At 35.1% G+C, this 20554-nt stretch overlaps 1 protein-coding gene across 1 annotated transcript in view; it reads right to left on the reverse strand.

Annotated features, from left to right (window-relative positions):
* DOK6 (docking protein 6) overlaps positions 1–20554 on the reverse strand; it is a 663764-nt gene that overhangs the window by 163541 nt on the left and 479669 nt on the right. Inside the window, exon 6 of the mRNA XM_072604125.1 lies at positions 8655–8793. Coding sequence (XP_072460226.1) covers positions 8655–8793 — 139 coding nt within the window. The remainder of the gene's footprint in view (positions 1–8654; positions 8794–20554) is intronic.

The following is a 20554-nucleotide window of genomic DNA, read 5'->3' on the forward strand; positions in this document are numbered from 1 at the left end:
CAGGTTCACAATTCTTTACCCATCTAATTTTCCTAATGTAAGGGTAATTTAAATGGGGAGATCTTTCATATTTATTAATAGGCCCATGTAGCCTACTTGGGTCACATGGAAGCCTGAGTCACATGAGTCTGAGTCACATGGAGCCTATGGGGGGAGGAGTTTGTTGAATGGGTGGAACAAGAAGGGTGGAATAGGAAGAGATCAAGCTAGAACAGAGTTGAGAGGAAATTAATGAGAGAGCAATCAGCAAGGAAGGCTGTAGGCTGCTGGCTATCATGAGTAAACGGGCTTGTTTATGATTTTGTTTAAGAGAGCCTGCTTGTGATTTGTTCTAATGGAGCTGGTTTGTGGGAAGCCTAGCATGGGTTCTCTGCATTGTCATTGTGCATAGATTTTTGTTACTATGATGGATTTGGCTTTCTGGTGTCTGAACAAACGTTTTGGTTCTGTCTTCCCTGTGGAGAGTCTGAGGTATTTTGTGAGTCAGAATTGTGCCAGGATATTCATGGTCACCGTAGGTGCTGTGAATATTGCATTGGTACCACACCTAGTTATTCTTGCTTCTCCTATTGTAATTTGTATGTTGCTCAAGGTCCTATGATGAACTTTCTTAAACACTTTCAGCAATCTTATTCGCTATTGTGGCTTCAATTATGACCTCTGTAGATAATTCCAAAATATAACTATAAAATGAGCTCGAAACCTAATTTTCTGATGGCTTATTAGATATCTTTTCTTGGAGATCCACTTGAAACTTCAAACACAACATGACACAAATTGAAGTGATAATCCTTCAACCTAAATATGACCTTTTTCCTGACTTCCCAACTTTTGGTGATGCTATAACTATTCTTTCCATCTCTAAGGAATAAGGTATTGACCTTTATATATGCATACAGTTCAGTTGTTGAAAAGCATAGAAAAAGAAATGTTGTACTAAAAAAAAATCTGTTAAAATTCATATGAGAAAAAACACAGTTTTTCCATTAAGGAGAAACACGTTTATGAAGATTAAATAGAACACAGAGAGATTCTGTTTAAGGGCAGAGAAATGACTGATGTTGAAGGGTATTGTGGTTCCCTCAGCTCATTTGCATGTGACTTTTTAAAGCTTGTGAGGTTAAAACACACAGTGTTGTAAATCAAACAACTCTTTGGAAACTGTGGAGGATATTAAATAAGGATTATTGGTTTCATAAGTGAGAGACAGTTGGATTTGTGAGGTTTATCTCATAAGGGAAAGATGAGTCATTGACCACCAGTCAGTTCTAATTTGAGCCATTAGAAGCTGTGAAGAACCCAGATGGTGGGGAGTTAAGAGGCTATCAGCAGCAATTAAGAAGACAACAGAAGCTGAGTGAAAAGATGCTAGCAGGAAGAGTGAAGTGATAGGATAACTTCACTTACTTTACTTGGAAAGCTGTTGATTGGAAGAAAAATACTCCTTTTTGGATTGGCTGGAGAAAAGGCAGGGAGTCTACAGACTGGAGTAGAGGTGCATTCCACTGAGAGTTGTCATCCCTCAACCCCATCTATAATTTGAGAGGGGGGAAGTCTCTCAGAAGTGACTGGTTGCTCTCTGATGTCCCCCTCTTATTTGAGAGGGAAAAACAGAGGGGGAATATTTGCTTAGGAGATGTTTTTTTATGAACATGGATATGACGCAGCTTTCTGTTGAGTGAAGATCTATCTGACTGAGCTTGTTTATATTTCCCAGAAAGCCAACCTGAGGACATTTTTTTTATAAGAAGATACAGATGCTAATTGGATAACACAAAATATAGTTGAGTGAGCAGCTGGCTGAATTTTTGTGCATCATTTAGAGAGCCAACAGGAGTAGTTTTGCACTTTTCTGGCTTAAGGGAATTGCTTATTTTTATTAAAAATGTAGCATTTCCTCTGCATCCTTTTACTGGTAATTATGAATTACTTTCTCTGCACCCTTCTATTGGTGAATTTTTTGGTGAATTAATGGCAAATTAAATATGAATTAAGTGAGCTTGGCATGGTTTTATCAGCTCAAGAGCAAAAGAAGAGAAGATTTGTTTAGCAGGAAGTGGATGAAGATTAGGAAGAGAAGCGACTAGTAGAGATTGTTCTTGAAGGAACAATAGACATCAGGGCTTGCAGATGCCCCAAAGACATAGGCTTTCCTCCCTCATTTCTTTACGTCTCTCTGTGTTTGTCCACTTTGACCATTAATAGTATATGAACTGGCAGGAGAGTGTGATCCAGATTTATAAGTGAACTGTGGTGTATTGCTTATTACTCCATTTATTGAATGATTATATTGTTATATTTATTTCTTTTGCCTCATTATTAAGTGTTTCATGTTTAAGAGTTACATTACCGTGGTGAGTGATTTTGAATATATTCAATATTGAATATATTTGAATGTATTAGAATTATACTAATGGGGGCTCATGAGTGTCTTATAATAGAAATGTATTCTCTTCCACAATAAATTTACCCTTAGGAGGCTGAGAGAATTTGAGTTCTACCCTTGTGGTGGTCCATCTCTGAGAACTTCAGACCTGATAATGGGAGGGCAGGTTGGGGTGCTTAAGCCAACCCAAGGAGAGAGTGCAGGGTCACATCTTGCATTCAGGTGCCAAATTGTGTGGGCTGCCCTGACACATAGGGTATATAGGTAAAGCTTTCAAGTTTTTTCCTTGCTGTTTTACTCCTTTCATTCCAATCAGATCTCTTAAATCTAGTCCTCCCTGTTCACTTCTATTATTTTCACTCTAGTTCATGTCTTCATGACTTCTTACCTATACTGTTCCTAACTGATCTCCCCTGTCAACTCTAACTACTCCAATGTTCAAATCATCTAACTAATGTACAAGTTCAATCACTTCACTTGCCCATCTTGATAAGAAAAATCCCCTGGCACTGCATTGTCCATAGAATACTATACAAATGCCTTGACCTCACATTAAAAACCCTCAAAACCTTCAACTCATTTTCTAGTCTTATTTCATGGTACTCTCTGTAACACATTCAATGCTCTAGCCAAGTTGGACTAATTATCCTTTTTCATTCTCTTTTTCTTTTCCATGTCTCTGACTTCATATACATATGCCAGGAATAGGCACCTTTCCACCTCCCACCTCTTATTTCAACTCAGATGTTATGTGATCAGGTGCCATGAAGTTTTTTCATGCATGGTAGTACAGGGAATGGATTACAGAAAGACCTGCTTTTAAAAATATGTTTTATTACCTACTACCTGTGTGACCCTGAGCAAGTCACTTAGACTCTTTGGATTTTGGTTTGTTAATGAAGAAAAAAAGAATCGTGGCCTAGATGATCTATGAAGTCTCTTCTATCTCTGGAAAATTATTTTTTTCAGTTTCTAACTCTTTTCCTTGATCTTTTTGATTTTCCTTTGCATTTATTCACTTACTCAAATTAATTCCTGTATAAGTTTAATTCTTTCCACCTGATTGTAAATCCTTGAGAGTAAGGACTAAGCTGTTTTCCATCTTTGTATCTCTCAGAACTTGCATAGCCTGGCCTTTCACACAGTGGGTGATTGGCATAACATAATGGAAATGGCAGTAGATTAGGAATCCGAAGACAAGTTCAGATCTTGCTTCTTCTAAATCTGCGATCTTGGAAAATCTCTTTTTCCTTTCTGAGTTTCTTTACTCTTGTATAGAGTGAGGCATCTGGACTAAATTTCCTCTAAATTCCTTTCCAGTATCAATACTGTGATGCTACACACTGAATTAGATTAAGTTTGAAGCACTGTCATTTTAATACAAGGTCCCTTGTGGTTTTTCCATTAGATATCAGTTTCTAACATAGATATTATCACACATATCTGGTTATGAAAAACATTGCTAAGAAATCTTACATTATTATTTAATCAGCTAAATAGTTTGACATTGATAAAAAGTATTTCCGGGGAATATAGATTTCTTGATCCAATTATATTCAAACTTTATTCAGGGAACAGATTATGTCTTCTTTATCTCTTGATAGTGATTATTGTTTCTAGAATGGATGTTTGTAAAATATTTTATAGTCATCATTTCATTTGTTTTTCAAAATATCTTCATTGGGAAGGTGCTACAAGTGTTATTTTGCCCATTTTATACAAGAAGAAATGGGATTCAAAGAGATTATTTTTTCCCATATTCTTACTACTGGAAGTGTCAGAGATAGGATTTGAATTCAGATCTTCCAGAGCTCTATCTACCACAACATTCTGCCTCATGTAAATCATGGTCCAGAACCTCCAAGTTCTCAGTTTATATGACATAAATTCAATCGTAGAGGCTTCTGGCCTCTGCCATTTCTGAGAGGGATGTTCCACCATTTTCTCTCCACCCCAGATCTTGAAGTTCAGGACTATTACTCCTCCTTCAGAAGGCTGGGGTTCAGGTACCCTCTCACTTGGTCTTATGGTTATTCTTTCCATAAACCCTCCTGAAGATTGGTATTCTTCAACTCTGATATTTTGCTAGAAGGCACTTCAAGAACTCTTACCATTACACAGCTCCTGACTACCACCATTGGTTCTTTCATTGTTTTGTCATACAGGAACTTGGAGTCTAGGAACTTTTCTCACTTAGCCGTGTGGTTCCCCACTAGACAATTCTCATCTCTCAAGTCATGAGGATTTTTTCTTGCCTCTCTAACGCTGAAACTAAGAATATTGTCCCTAGAGGAGAATACATAGAAGCGCAGCGTTTACCGGTACCCATTTCTCCCAGAATTCAAGTCTCCTTTCAGGTTTCTTGTTTCTGGTCTGTCCTCATGTCTCTCTAAATCTCCTGTCAACTGACATGGAAAATGTTCCTTGGCTATTTTATACGCTCAATAAATCAATCAATAAGCATTTTTAAGTACCTTCTATGTGCCAGGAACTGTGCTGAGTTCTAAGGTTATGGAGAAAAAGATAAAATAATCTTTGTCTTCAAAGAGCTTACATTGTATTGGGAGAAGAGAACAATTTCACACACACACCTAGCACAAAAGGGTAGCTCTATTCTATGACATCCTGGGTGAATAAAATGCTACCCAGAGATTTAATCAGTCCTTGGTGATGATGACTAGACATAACAATGAGAAACAATAAAAACCTTTTACACATAATTAAAGACCTTAATAATATCATCATAATTTAACCTCATTAATTTGACTGACATCTGAATATTGCCCTATATACATATATATATATATATATTTTAAATGGTAACTTTCACAGAGTTGAACTATAGCAGATGTTTTATATATATCCTTTTCTAGTCAAGATGTGATTTAATGAGTTCAAGGGAACACTGGAGGTAGAAATTCCCTCAAACAGTGCACATGGCAAGCCTAAGTAATTATGGTCTTCGAAAATTTGGCTATAGTGCTAAGAATTTTTGACTTGCCCATGGTCACAAAGCTTGTATGGCTAATAGGCAAGATCGAAATTCAAACTTTCCTGTTTCAAGGAATTTTTCTTTCCATTTCACCACACTATCTCTCACTGATTAATATGTAACAAATTAAGAAACTGGTCTTATAGATGGATATGAAAAAGATTCTAAAGTATAAAATCTCTAATGTTTTTATCCTTCTAAACAGTGATTTTTATCTAATTCAAAGGCAGCAAAATAGATGTGATTTCCTTCTTTTCAGCACTATTCATTTAAAATCATTTTTTATTCCCTATCATTTTCTTTTATATCAAATCTGCTATTTCCCTAGGATGTTAATGAATTTTCTTCAGAAAGATAAATGGTGCTTGACATAGTATGGGAAGACCTGGATCTGAGTAATACCTCCGATATTTACTTGCTATGTGGTCATAGGAAAGTCACTTAAAGCCCTTTGTAGTTTGTTTTCTTCTTCTGAAAAACATTATTATTATTATATTTTTACTATCTACCTGACAGTGTTACTGTAATAAGAGTTCTGCTTTGTAAACTTTAAAATGCTTCATACATATGAATATTATTAGTAATATACCCCAAATTAACATTTGACATCTTACACAGGTTTTTAAAAATATTTCATGCAATACTAGAAAGATGCCTCCTCTTCTTCCTTCTCCTCTTCCTCCTCCTCTTCCTCTCCCCTCTCCACCCTGCCGCCCTCATTGGTAATACAGATATTTCATTCCAGAGTATCAAAAGAACACAGATTTAGAGCCAGGAGTGACCTTAGAAAACACCAAGTCTAATCACCTCATTCTACAGATGAGGAAAATAAAGTATCAGGAACTTAAATTTCCCAAAGAAACATAGCTAGTAAAGTTTGGGTCAGAACTCAAATGCAGGTCTCCTGTCTCCAGGTCTGGCACTCTTTTCACTATATCACATTGACCAATTACCTCCTTTTGATTCTGTTGAAAATATGAATTTTTATTTAAATGAAAGAAATTGGTTTGGGGAATTTCAGATCAACAAATCAATGGCAATTCCAGGAGGAGTCTTTAAACCATAGGTTGGGAATAATTCATTTGAATTCTGTCTTCAGAACCGTTGCAAATTTTGGAATTATTAAACACCATTGGCAGGATTGGATCTATAGTAGATAGGGATGAAATTATACTGAGTGATTAAATTGTATTGAACTGGATAATTCAAGGAACTTCTATCATGGGAGCAAAACTAAATGGGTTTGTTCTGGAGTTATGAGTTTTGTCTGTGTGCGGTTGTAATTGATCTGAAGAAAATGCTGAAGAAACTTATGCAGATAATAGAAGGATGCATTTATTCAGCTGGGTCAAAAAAAATCAGTTTTTCAAGAGAATTCAAATGAATCCAGGTTGAACATGCTATTATACAAATATATGAATTAATTTCCAACGTAGTACAAATAATATTTTCACCCAGGATATAATATTCTGGATAATTTATGAAGTAACCCAATATTTTTTTATAAATCATAATTGAAGAATCACAGAATTTCAGAACTGCATGGGACTTTATTTACCATTTCATTACACTTCTACCTAAATGAGAATCACCTCTACATCGTATTTGATGAGACTATTTTCTCTTCCATAAGGCATCTCTTCCAATAATCATTATAGGAGAGAGACAAGTGTGTTCTTGTTAACATCTTAAAGAATGAAGCAGTTTATTGGAAAATTTCCTTCATGAATGATAAAAGTTAACTATTCACAATCTCAGTAATAACACTAGTTCTCTCTCTGCATTCAAGGTGATTAAAATTTTCAGCAACATGTTGGTCTTTACTTAATCCATAAATATTCAAATGAATGGCTTTAGGTGACAAATTTAAAATATTAAAATGAACAGAGGGTCAGAACACCACTTGTGAGACTCCTTTCCTTATTTTTGAATTTTAAAATACTTTCCATATTTTTTAAAAATATTACATAATTGAGAATCAATTTTTTATCAGATCAACACATAACGAGGACTTAAATTTAGTCACAGTAAATTGGATTAGAAATAGTCTCTCCTTCCTTTTTTCCTTCCTTCCTTCTTTCCTTCCTTCCTTCCTTCCTTCCTTCCTTCCTTCCTTCCTTCCTTCCTTCCTTCCTTCCTTCCTTCCTTCCTTCCTTCCTTCCTTCCTTCCTTCCTTCCTTCCTTTGTTTCTTTTCTTATTTAGCAAGGAACTAGTCATAACTTATAGGGTCACCCTGGCTCTTTCATTTCACCTACTATTTATATTTGAGACCTAAATAAAAGAGGGAGACTGTCAACTGCAGCTATAACCACAAGTTATTCCCTTTTCCTTTCTTCAAAATCATTGAGAGGAAAGTTTGTGAATAATTTTCTTACAGTAATAATTACAATGGTAACTTATTAACTGTAGTGATTCTCGTGTCTTGTTATCCCTTTGGTAAAAATTCAGTATTGCAATGAAGGTATCTTTCTAAAATTAGATAGGGCACAATTTCCTCATGGGGTAAACAATGCATTACTTTGTTATTGTTTGTGTGTGTATGCGAGTGTGTGTGCGTGTGTGTGTGTGTGTGTGTGTGTGTGTATTTCTCTCTATAAACTGAATATAACAAGCTCCAAGCTTGGCAATATTGACCCCAGAACTGAGAAAATAGAATAGCCTGAGCATAAAGGGTGATCAGAAAAGGGTAACACTTGTTGTTTAGTTATTTTCAGTCATGCCCAATTCTTTGTGACCCCCTTTTGGGGATTTCTTCATGAAGACATTGGGATGTTTTGTATTTCCTTCTCCAGCTGATGATGAACTGAGGCAAACAAACTGAAGCCAGCAGGGTTAAGTGACTTGCCCAAGATCATGTAGCAAATAAGAGTCAGAGGTCAAATGACCTGTCTTCTTGATTCCACACCCAGAGCTTTATCAACTGTACCACCTAGCTGCTTGTTATATATAATTAAAGCTTTATATTCCTATATAAAATTGTCTAGTTTGAGTCACAAGTAGTGGATTCCATTTCTTCTTCCACCTACTATCTGTTTCATTTGATGTGTTCCATTTTAGGGATCCAAGAGTGAGCATTTCCATAGGGAAGTATAGTGGATTAGGTTGCTATTTCTAATAACGTCTGTAACTACTGCATACCTGGTAAGGGGATAGTGTTATACCCGTGGACTCATTACTGTGCTCCTGAAATAAGAATTTGCTTCTAAAAAGCACAGATTTGCTCACACCACACACATAATGTTCCAAATATCTAAAGTACAGAAAGAGGTTCTTACCCGGGCCTTTTGCTCCATCTCTAGCATCAGTCGTTCATGTTGTTCTGCTATCGCCAGGGTTGCAGAGTGTACCTTCTGATAGATCATTTCTCCTTCCCTTGTTTGAAATGTGAATAGTCCTTCTCCTGTGTCACACATCCTGTGAGAATGGAGCAAGGGACATGTATGAAGAGAATATCTTTGCTCTACTATTTAAAGTTTCTTTGAAATTTTTAAAGGTTTAATTAATCCCTTGCAATCTCGGCCCAGATATGGAAAAAGCAAAATAAAACAAAAACAGCCTACCACCACCACTACCTCCATCAAATAAATATCAGCAAAAAATCAGGGGATCTAAAAGAGAGCAGATTTAAGGGAATGAGATTCTTAATTAGCATTAATTTGAACTAATGACAAATTCTCAAGAATATTCATATTGACATAGGGCATTATAGAATACATTTATGTCATGGGCTAAAGAATAAATTAATTACTTATTTTCTTTAAATACATCCATTGTCCATAGGGACCTTAATTCTGATACTGTATGGTCTTTATTGAAACATTTTACTCATGTTAGAAAACTATTGATTTATGATGTCTGGGGAAAAAGAAAAAAGATTATGGATTTTAATTAATACCTATAACCTTCAGAGATCTATGATTTCATTGATACTAGTCACTTAAGTGACATAATGAATTGAACTTTAAGTCACGAATATTGGAGTTCAAATCCTATCTTAGCCATTTTCTAGTTGTATAACATTAGTAATCATTTAACCTTGTTCTGCCTCAGTTTTCCGAGTACCTACTTTGTAGAGTTTTGAGGATCAAATGAGATGACGTACATAATGCACTTTGCAAATCTTTAAGTGCTATGTAAATGGTAGCTATTATGGGCACTTCATTTCCCATTGTGGATCACAACCCCCACACCTCTCTTTAGAATGTTTCTTGAATTGCCATGGCCAAAAATAATCATATTCTAGGTGGTATCAAAATGATATGTGGAAGTAAAGAAGGAGGACAAGGGTGGCAATCACCTATCACTTTAAACAGGTAATAATAAATAGACACAAAATTGTAGGTAGGAAGTTTGAGCAATGGAAAAACACCTAGAACATAGCTTAGAGGATATTCAATATTAAAAATGTGACTATAAGTTCTATGAAAGAGTTTCTTAATTATTTTTGTATCTCACTAATGATCTAGAGGAGCAAGAGAAGCTTTGTACATAATAGGTTTTTCATTTATAAATGAAATGATTATTGAATGAAAGTCAATAATAGAAAAGATTGAAGCACTTCAGGAAAAGACCACCACACACAGATCTATTTCTGGAAAAAAAATACTTAACTTAAAAACATCAAAATGACTAACTGGGTTGATGATAATATTTTAGTTTTCAGATGAGACTATACAAAATATATTCAGAAAATTTCCTTGTGGCTCAATTTTTCCTGCGTGCTGCAGAAAGGATTTCACTTGCTTCCCTATGAATCTCAAAGGAGTTGAGAAGAAATGAAATGTCTCAAGAGGTTTGAGACATTATAGAATCAGCGATTGGGACCCCGTAGGGCACCATATAGCCTGCACTTAGCTTTTGTGTAAAGAGATCTTAATAAAATTCAAACAGCGTGAAATGGAAAGTCTAGGGGAAAAATGAACAGTTTTCTCAAAGTGAAATAAAATGAGATTTTTTTTGTTGATTCAGAGGGGGTGCGAGAATCTAACCACTGCAACAACAAAATAACAGGTAGCAATGATTGAATTTGGGGTTTCCATTTGGTTGATTGTTTCACCGAAAAACAAACAAGCAAACACTTGATTGTCAGTTACTCAAGAGATACAATCAAGGAAAAAGATTCTTATTTCATGCTCAGTAACTGAAATTCAAAGACCTATAGCCAGATCATATCTTGATAAAGTAATCTTTCAGGTAGTAAAGTCTTCATAAAAATGTTTCTTTTAGTTACTGAAAAAAGAAAAAGTAAACTCTATTTTTCTACAAGAAAAGAAAAACTTGAATAGCTCTCTTCTTTGCTCTATGACTCCAAGAAAGGATATATTCACAGGAGAATGAAAAGAGAGGAATAACAGATACCAGAACATAAAAACAACTGAAATGAAATAGTGATTGGAGTAAAAAACATTCTTTTCTTTAGCAGATACACCATCAAATACAAAACAAGATTTGCATAATTGTTTGGCAAAATAACAATAAATACACATATTTGAGAGAAAATGAAACATACTTTTCTACAAAATGATAATATTGGTATGGATAATCACTTTATGTTTGACAAAACCATATGAACTTTTAAAATATCTGTATCCAGCTGTAGGGCTAAAGATAACATGTGGAAAGACAGTATTGCTACAAGTTTATAGTTCTACAGGCAAAGATTATTGTATCACATTTTCAGTTATTGAGAAAGAGGGAACAGAATTAGGAAGGAATGAAAATGATAGTTATTTTTCTTATGTCATCTCACTGGTGAGAAAGACAATCACGTATGGAAGACATGGTGAGCGAAGGACACAAAACTGGCAACCAACTGACAGGGGTTAGTGCAGGGCCACAACTGAAAGCTTGTTAGTAAGTACGGAGATGATACTTGGATTTTTTCTCTCTATACCTTACCAGTATTTAATCAGAGAATTTGAGAGTTGGAAGGACCTAGTCTAGCCTAATCTATACCTGGAACAGGAAGCCTTTCCACAATATCCCTGGCAAGTTTATCATCCACTTCTCCAATGTCTTAAAGTTTTATAGGATTGTAGAACTCATTGCATCCTGAGGAAGTTACTTGAATTTCGTACAACTCAGTTTGTTAATAAGTTCTTCATTTTATTAAGTCCAAATTTTCCTACCCATAACTCTCATTCACACACTGATACTCGTTGGTCCCCTGAGGTCAAACAGAATAGTTCTAATACCTCTCCCATAAAACATTTAACATATTTGAAGATTTCTATTACAATCTTCTTCCCTAGACTAAACGTTTTCTTTGAAGATTTCTATTACAGCCCTCTTCTCTGGGTGAAATGTTTTCTTTGAAGATTTCCATTGCAACCTTCTTCCCCTAGGCTCAGCAACTTCCAAGGATCTTTTGTGGCATGGTTTCCAGACCTTTCAGTATTCTGTTGAAAATACTCTTGAAGTCCTTCAACTTCTCAATGTCTCTCCTTAAATATGGCTCCCAGAACTGAACACAACACTACAGATATGACCTGACCAGGGAAGAATACGGGAGGATTATTATCTCACTCCTTTAGAATACTTTGCTTCTGTGGATGCAGGCTGAGAAATGAAAACACAATGTAAGAAAAAGTGCTATTCTAGAATCATATATCTCCACAAATATTATTTTTTATTAAAGGTACATTAATAAATATCAAAGGAAATATCAGTTATTTTTAGTGTCACAGATGCTGCTTTCATGATTAGCCAGGTCTTTAATACCTGAAACCACCAGAGTTCTTTCCCTCAAGTCATCAGTCACAGGATTTATTATCAAGATATCAACTTTAAAGATCTCATCTAACCCAGTGAATAAAGAATAAAGAAAATCTATGATATGCATGCAGTGGCCTCCCATTTACTTAATCTCAATTACATGCATGCACTATATATTTCTATATATAGTATGTATTCTATGCAATTATATATTATTTTTGGTTTGCTTAAAATTGTCAAAAGATAATAGACAAGGCCCCAAATTGGATAAAATAGACAGTGTGTTGAACTACTTTTGGGAAATTATGAAGGGCTTTACTAATTCCAAACTATTCTCTGAAGAAAAAAAAAAATGGATGAATAAGTAAACATCTCTGAAACTACCATTCTACCACTGATGCTATATGATATGCCTTCAAGGCCTCAAAAACTGGAATCCCTAAAGAATCAAAATTATTGGTAATCTACAAAGTAATGGAGAGACACATGGTATGTACAAGCAGTCTGCAACATGTTTCTAGTGACAACTTATGTGATAGAGTGGTATAAAAGGCATCATAAAGAACATTCATAATAGGAAAAGGAAGTAAGCTAGTTACAAATCAAGAAGATAACTGAGCACCCTCTTCTTAGTTATGAAATGTTCAAAGGATAGAAGGAATATCTCCAGTATGTTATTATGTAGCTCTTCCATGGAAGAGTTACAGTGGGTTATGCAGTGTAGAAAGTTTGGGATGTGTATCAGTTGAAGAACTGCTTGCATTTATGAGGCTATAAATCCATCAAAGTATAACAGCAAAAATCTGCACAAATATTCTTTTTGATAAAGTCACTTCCATATGCTTATGTAAGTGTAGTATATTTCTTTGTGGAATGTAGGCTTATGAATATGAAATTCTTATTAATATGAAAATCAGAAATTATAGGGAGTCTTGATAAATATCCTAGAGATAGCGTGACCCAAACATACCTTGATAATTTCCTCCCTGGTTAAAAAAATGTGTGTGCATGTGCATGTATAGGTGAACTCATCCTAGGGCTGGATAAAATTACCTTAGGCAATTTCTTCCATCACTAATTTATTACATAGTATATTGTTCATAATTTTGAAAGAACCAGACAGATAACTCCCAGACACACAAACAACTTAAATGTCAATTAGGAGAATAATACATAAGATCTAGCCTAAAGACACACTGACACTTCTGTACAGTATTTAAAATTTAATGTTTAATTATAGAAAGTAATGAAATTCTTAAAAGCACTGCTTTTCCTCACAATGGCAAAAGCAACGTAAACATTTTTCCTATTAACAGTTTAATCTTTACTGTCATTTAGCAAGTTTGGCATTTTGCTTTTTAGTACCTCTGGAAGGAAACAAGCAAAAGTCCTAGTGCTAGGAACTTTCCTTTGAGAAATATGAATCTCTCAAATGACAGAATTCCAATGTTGAACTATATTTTTATAATAATAGTTCACTTTGATATGACACTTTCCAGTTCATAAAGCACTTTGCATAAATTACATAATTTAATCCTAGCAACAATGCTGTGAGGAAGGTAGCACAAGTATAATATTAGAATCTATATTAGGGATCTTGGAGGTCATCTAGTCCATATTCTAAACTCATAGAACCTGTCTACAATAGGCCTAACCAATACTTATTTGGTCTCTATTTGAAAACCTTACTTTGAATTCATTTATTCTCTAAAGCAGTCCATTCCACTTTCTCCATTTATGAGGAAAATTTTACCTATGTTGAATTTGAAATTTGAGTTCCTGTAATTTCCATTAAATGGCTCTTTTGTTGTCCTCTAGGATAAAACATGAAATGTTTAGTTGCTGTTGCATGTAGTAGCCCTTTTGATATTTGAAGACATCTCCATATCCCCAATAAGCCTTTTCTTTTTCTAGGTCAAACATCTATGATTCCTTCAATATGTCTTTTTATAACACAGCTTTGTATCCCCTAAGCATCCTGCACCTGGTTATCCTCCTGTGAATATACTTCAGTTTGTCCTTCACCCTGCACTATTATACAGTTCCATAGTTCCTTTTTCTTCCACAATGATATTGTAGTTTTTCTGAAATATACACACAGGGGTATGCTGGAGCCAGCTCAAAATGGCTCATCAGAGCCAAATGTTAAATTTTTAGCATGAGCTTTGCACTTTAGAAATGCACACATGCTACAAATCAGGGTTTGATTTATTGTTTTGTCGATTGCCCAGACAAGAAAGTGATGCAGAAAAAATGTTAATAATACAGATGAAATTGAAAAGTATGTCAAGTGTCCTTTTTAATGTAGAGCTAATTAGACATTTATCAGTGTACTCCTGGCTACATTCATAGTATTTCTCTGATCTATTGGCTTATTATGGCTGTCAGAATCACCACCACAACAAAACCTAGGCAAATGTAAATTTACTAAACCTATTCTGAGTGTTGGTGAAGGTATATCCTTCTTAGAAGTGCTCGTAAACCATAAACCATACTATATCCACACAGACAACATATGGTATAGCTAATACTTGTACCCAGATGTTTTGATTTCCTGTTCAGTGTTCATTCTATGACTCTCCACAATGTTCTGTGTCAGCCACTCCAACCCCTACCTGAGTAATGAGTTTCCTGTAAAGTATGTTTAACAAGTACTTCTCTGTTCTTTGCCTGAATTATTCCCATAATGTCTAATGCAGTGTCTTTAGAGACAGTCCATTCCATTTCAGGATGGTTCTAAATATAAGAAGGTGCTTTCTTATTCTGAGCAGAAATCTGCTTCAGTGAAACATTCACCCATTATTCCTATTTTTGTCTTCTTGGGCCAAGCAGAATAAATTTGATTCCTTTCACATCTGACAGTCTTTTAAATACTTGGAAACTTCTGTCATACCAAGCCTACTTCCATCTTTTCTATTCTCTGTGTTTCTTGTCTACTCCCTGTACTACAAAGTCTCTAGTCCTCCCATCATCCTCTAAGTCATCCTCTGGATATGGCTCGATTTGTCAATATTCTACCTAAAAATATAGGTCCCCAAACAGAACATACTACTTCAGATGTCATATGATGATCTAGGTGAGCAGAGGCTGGCTATTTATTTCCTCATATGGAAAATAATATTTCTATTAATGTATCCTAAGATTACATTAGGTGTTGGAGGTACCACATCATACTGGTTGTTTGTTTGTTTGTTTGTCCTTCCTCTTCAAAGAGCACTGTGATAAAGTGAAATTTCAATGTGTCCAGCTGTGACTAATCAGATCAATATAAGCTCAGAATGCTCTACCACAGGTTGGGCAGAGAGAGTCCATATGAATGTTTGGGGTGGATATCCCAAATTTGTGCATCCTACATTTACTTTGCGCTGTCTCAATTCTGCTTTCCTCAAAGAGCACAGCACCCTTTCTGATATGGACATGTCATGCTGAGCAGTCCTGTGCCAGTTTCTCCCATGTTGCACAGTCAAATCCAAAGTTCTTAAGAGAGACCTTAAGAGTGTCCTTGTGTTGCTTCTTCTGACCCCCATGTGATTGACTGCCCCATGAGAGTTCTCCATAAAATAGTCTTTTTGGCAAGCATACATTTTGCATTCAAACAACGTGGCCAGCCCATAGGAGTTGCACTCTCTGAAGCATAGTTTGAATACTTGGCATTTCCGCCAAGAAGATAGTGAGGTTAAGAGAGGTGACATGATTTTCACAAGGGTGCAAACATTGTAAGTAACACATGTGAATTTGAAACACAGAGTCTTTGAGGGTATTTCCAAGCATCTCTCTTTCTTTACACATACACACACACACACACACACATGCACACATGCACATGCAAACTTATGCTCAGAATTTCTAATAGCAGCAGATACACAACTCTAACACTAATAACAGATCTACATTATGTAAGGACTTGTTGGCTTCTGCTTACAAATGACATATTTCTCCTAGATTGTTTACCTGTAAAGTCATGGTTGAGGGATTTTCACAAAGTTTACTAGACATGTTACTGATTTTCAGTCATTGAATTGGAAAACATGAATTTGATTTCTCCTTACCATTTTGAAGGGGATAACTAGCAAGGGGACTTTTGTTGCTGAGACTTAGAGAACACTGTACTCAAATGCTCAAATGGAACTATGACCTCATTGATTGGGAAGTTTCATCGAATGAAGAAGATTGAAATGCATCTGTGCCTGCCAATATTGTGCAAGTCTGGTTCATGTCCTAGAAAAATACCACAGGGCATCTGGATTCAACAACCTGGAGTCCTTGCTCACTTCCTCCTGACCTTAGGAGGGCACCAGGGGAAATAGCTGGCTGTTCACTTGTTGTTCCTTGTCCTCACTATGTGTGGCCTCACTCTTCTCCTCCTATCACCTATTTCCATGATAATACTCTTTGCTTCAAAAATTTTCTTCAGAATTACTCATTGGTTCCATGTTGCAGCATGTTCATAGCCATCATACTCCTTTCTATTTTCCTCAGTGTGATGCTCATTTTAATTTATGAATTGTTGCCATTTAGGAACACAAGTGAAATGTTGAAATTTAAAAGAACGGGCCTTTGTATTATGGAGTAAACTATAAAAAAATAATTTTTCTACTATCTAGAAATAGAACTAACTACATTTCTTACTTAATTAAATGGATTCAACAGTTTTGCAAATAAAATTACAGTTACTGGTATGAATGCTAATCCTTTGGCATTTTTGAGAAAGGAATTTAAAAGAAAGTTTTAACAGCAAATGAAAATGAAATGTACCAGGGTTTTTTTTTATATGTTATATATAAAAACATAAAAATATGTCTTGGTATCCATGAATTACATATTATATAGATTCATTCTTGTAGTTTTGATGGTATTTAAGGATAACTGCATATATATTAATATGTAGATCATATTTTTCTCATTTTCCATATCACTGAGTAAAATGTGTTAAAATGAAAGTCATCAGCTCATATGGAAATAAATGGCTACTAGATAAAAACAGTAAGCAGAAAGATCCTGGAATTCAGAGGTATCAGAATTGTTATCTTTTTTGTGTTAAATTCTTTCTAGAGGTTTTCTTGGATAATAGATTACTGATCCATGACAATTTCTAGTCTTTGAAATTTTTTACCACTGTCAAAACAGGTCATCCAAGAAAATGGTACAACAAAATCATCCCAAAATAGTGAGAACAGCAGGAATCCAAATGTCTTTTTTTAAAAAAAGCTTTTTAAAAATCTTCTGTCTGTATGATTTGAACAAGCTCCTATTGTAAGATTTCCATGCCAAAATGGTAACCTGAATATACTACTGTAGGGAACAGAGAGTTTCAGTTTCAGTCACAAAAAACCCTTTTCTTTTCAATAGGATTTTCTCTCCCCTACCTTTTTTCACTTCTGAAGTATGTTAGTTTTCCAGATTGGTAAATTTTTTACCTTTCACTTTTTTAAAGTTCGTCTGGATCTTTTGTAGTATCTCACAACTTGAAGTTAAAAGAAGACAGTAAAACACCCTCCAATGTATAAAAATTTCCCCATCATATAAGATACCATTATTTCAATGGTTTCCCTTGGAAGGTCTTGGCATTTGGGAGAGTATAATGTGTTAGCTTTGAATGACTCATTCTTTCATTTGACCGGTAAATGTGAACTTTTAAAAATATTTGATGTCTGTATTTTAATATAACTGGTTCTTTTTAAAAATTCTATGCTTAATATTTTAGGCATGATGTGCTATGTGCTGCCTATGTGATGTAAAAGAACAGATTTTTTTTTAAACACTGGGATTCATTGTTTTGTGTAGTGCTATAAGATCTGATCCTTCAATGTTTGTGAAGGGAATGTCAAGATAGTGAAGCAATTATTGAGTGAGTGAAGTAGATCAAAAGAGTGAAATAGAAGATAGAATCAGTTTTTGAGTATGTCAAGAGTGGGTGTGGAATACAAGAGAATGAATGTGGAGGTTGTCTGAGTAAGGGCATTCACAGTAAATCAGTGTTTAGAGCAAGTTAACTAGTTTTAAACTGTTGTGAGTGAATGAAGGATAGACCCTCCTAGGACCAGGCAAGAGACTGAGGGTCTTTGTAGACCTAGCTCCCAGAGCTGAGTTCTCACAAAGCTACATCTACATGTGGAGACAGTGGTGACAATAGTGTTGTAACAGGAGCAAAACAAACAGTTTTGGTTTCTAACTAAGCATCCAATGGACCAAGAATCTTGATGTAATGATGATCAGTGACAAGTGGTAAAGTCTTATGATGGTCTCTGTCATGGATTTGGTTGGCAATAACACTGTCAATGAAGAAGAAATTAAAGCAATTCTAAGGAGTTATGTTGTTCAATTACATACCAGTAAAACTAAATGAAATATATGAATATTTACAAAAATATAGATTGCCCAGTTTAATGGAAGAAGAAATAGAATACTTAAGTAAATCTATTTTTTTTAAAGAAATAATCAATGAGCTCCCAAACAAAAAATCCCCAGGACCAGGTGAATGTACAAGTAAATTCTACCAAACATTTAAAAAATAATTAATCCCAATACTTTATAAACTATTGGAAAAAGTAGGTAAAGAAGGATTTCCACCACTTGAGTTAACTCCTGAAGGAAGCTAGAGATTCCAAGAAGCAAAGGTGAGTAGGGAGTGCATTCTAAGAATGGGGGACACACAAGGCAAAGGCATGGAAACTGGATGTGGAATGGCACAAGTGAGAAACAATTTGATTGGACCACAGTGTGCATAATAAGCACTAATATGTAGTATGACTAGAAAGGTATGGTGGCAGCAAAGCTATGAAGAATTTAAAGTTCCAAATAGAGTAGTTTATATTTGATCCTATAGTGGCTGCAGGATGAAAAATATAATGAAATGGACTTTTGAGCAGCTAGGTGGTACTGACCCTGGAGTCAGGAGGACTTTGGTTCAACTGCAGTCTCAGACACTAGCTTTGTAACCCTGGCAAAGTCACTTAACCCTATTTGCCTCAGTTCTGCGTCTGTAAAATGAGCTGGAGAAGCAAATGAGAAACCACTGCAGCATCTTTGCCAAGAAAACAGCAAATGGGGTCATGAAGAATCAAACATGAATAATCGACTACACAACAACAAAAAGAAGTTAAAGAATCACAAGAACTCACTGAGTAAGGGAATAAGAAAGTCAAACTTTGGCTTTAAGGAAATGACTGGCAGCAGTATGGAAGATGGATTCAAATGGTGAGCTACCTGATGAAGGAGACAAATTAGGAAGCTATTGGAATGGAAAGATGTTGATTACTTAGATTCTAGTGGTGTTTATTTGGGTAGAGAAAGGGGGACTTTATTCAGGAGTTGTTGTAAAGGCAGAAATAACAAGATTTGGCACCTTACTGGCTATGTGAAGTGAATGAGAGTGAGTAGTCAAGGCTGACACCAAAGTTTTTAACCTAGAAGATTTAAAATGATTTTGAAAATCTGATTTATCCATTTCTTTATGAATTCATCTTATACTTAGAACAAAGTACCAAATTAGAGTCGTAGCTTAATTCTGTCTGATCTGTGGATCCTGTATGTTCATTTGACTTAAGGTTATGGTAGCAAAAATGCAACATGTATTAGATATCTTCACCTTTTTTTTTTTTTTTTTAATTTTTTAATTTTTTTAATGTTTAACAATCACTGCCATACAATTGCGATTTTATCCCTCCCCACCCACCCCCCACTACCTCCCTCCCTCCCCACGACTGCATACAATTCTGTATAGATTCTACAAATACTTTCCTATTGAGTATATTTTCACTATAGTCATGCTATGTAGTCAGACTAAGATAAATGAAAGAATCCGTATAACAAATTAGAACATGATACACAAACAGGTACACATACACAAACATGATCTGCTACATTATGTCTTCACCTTTTTAATGGCAATATACAGAATGGCAACAAAATAGGGAAGCAGATTAATTCATCTACAAAGATGAGCTGAGATGTTTTGTATGTTCCAGAGCAGGAGTATAAAGATTTAGTGAATGAAAAAGAAAATAAGATGATTTCAAGCATGACTATTTCTAAACTTTAGGTAGGAAATGAGTTACCTAACATAAAAAAAATTCAGTAAATTCTACCTTTTTAAACAAATCAGGGAGGTTATTTTTTTTCTTTTCAAAAACAAACTGCCTTGATATATGCTAGATCGTTGCATCTCCACCATCTCCTCTATCTTTCTCTGTATTTATTCATCCTTTTCTCAGTCTATCTTTGCTTAATTGTTTCTCTGTACCCATTTTCCTTTCTGTATATAATTTCCCCTATCTTTTCTTCATCCTTTGCCTTTCTTATTCTCTTTCTTATGAATATGAGGAAGAGATTTAGCTTTCACATTCCTATAGAAATTCATTTTAAAGACTTCTTTCTTATGGAAGATACATTGATGCTTTACCCCTAAATTAATCTGTTTGTATATGGAAGCAATATAAAAAAGGCAGCTCCAGCACTGTAC

The sequence above is a fragment of the Notamacropus eugenii genome, chromosome 4 (genome assembly GCF_028372415.1).
Source record: "Notamacropus eugenii isolate mMacEug1 chromosome 4, mMacEug1.pri_v2, whole genome shotgun sequence".
Taxonomy (NCBI): Eukaryota; Metazoa; Chordata; class Mammalia; order Diprotodontia; family Macropodidae; genus Notamacropus; species Notamacropus eugenii.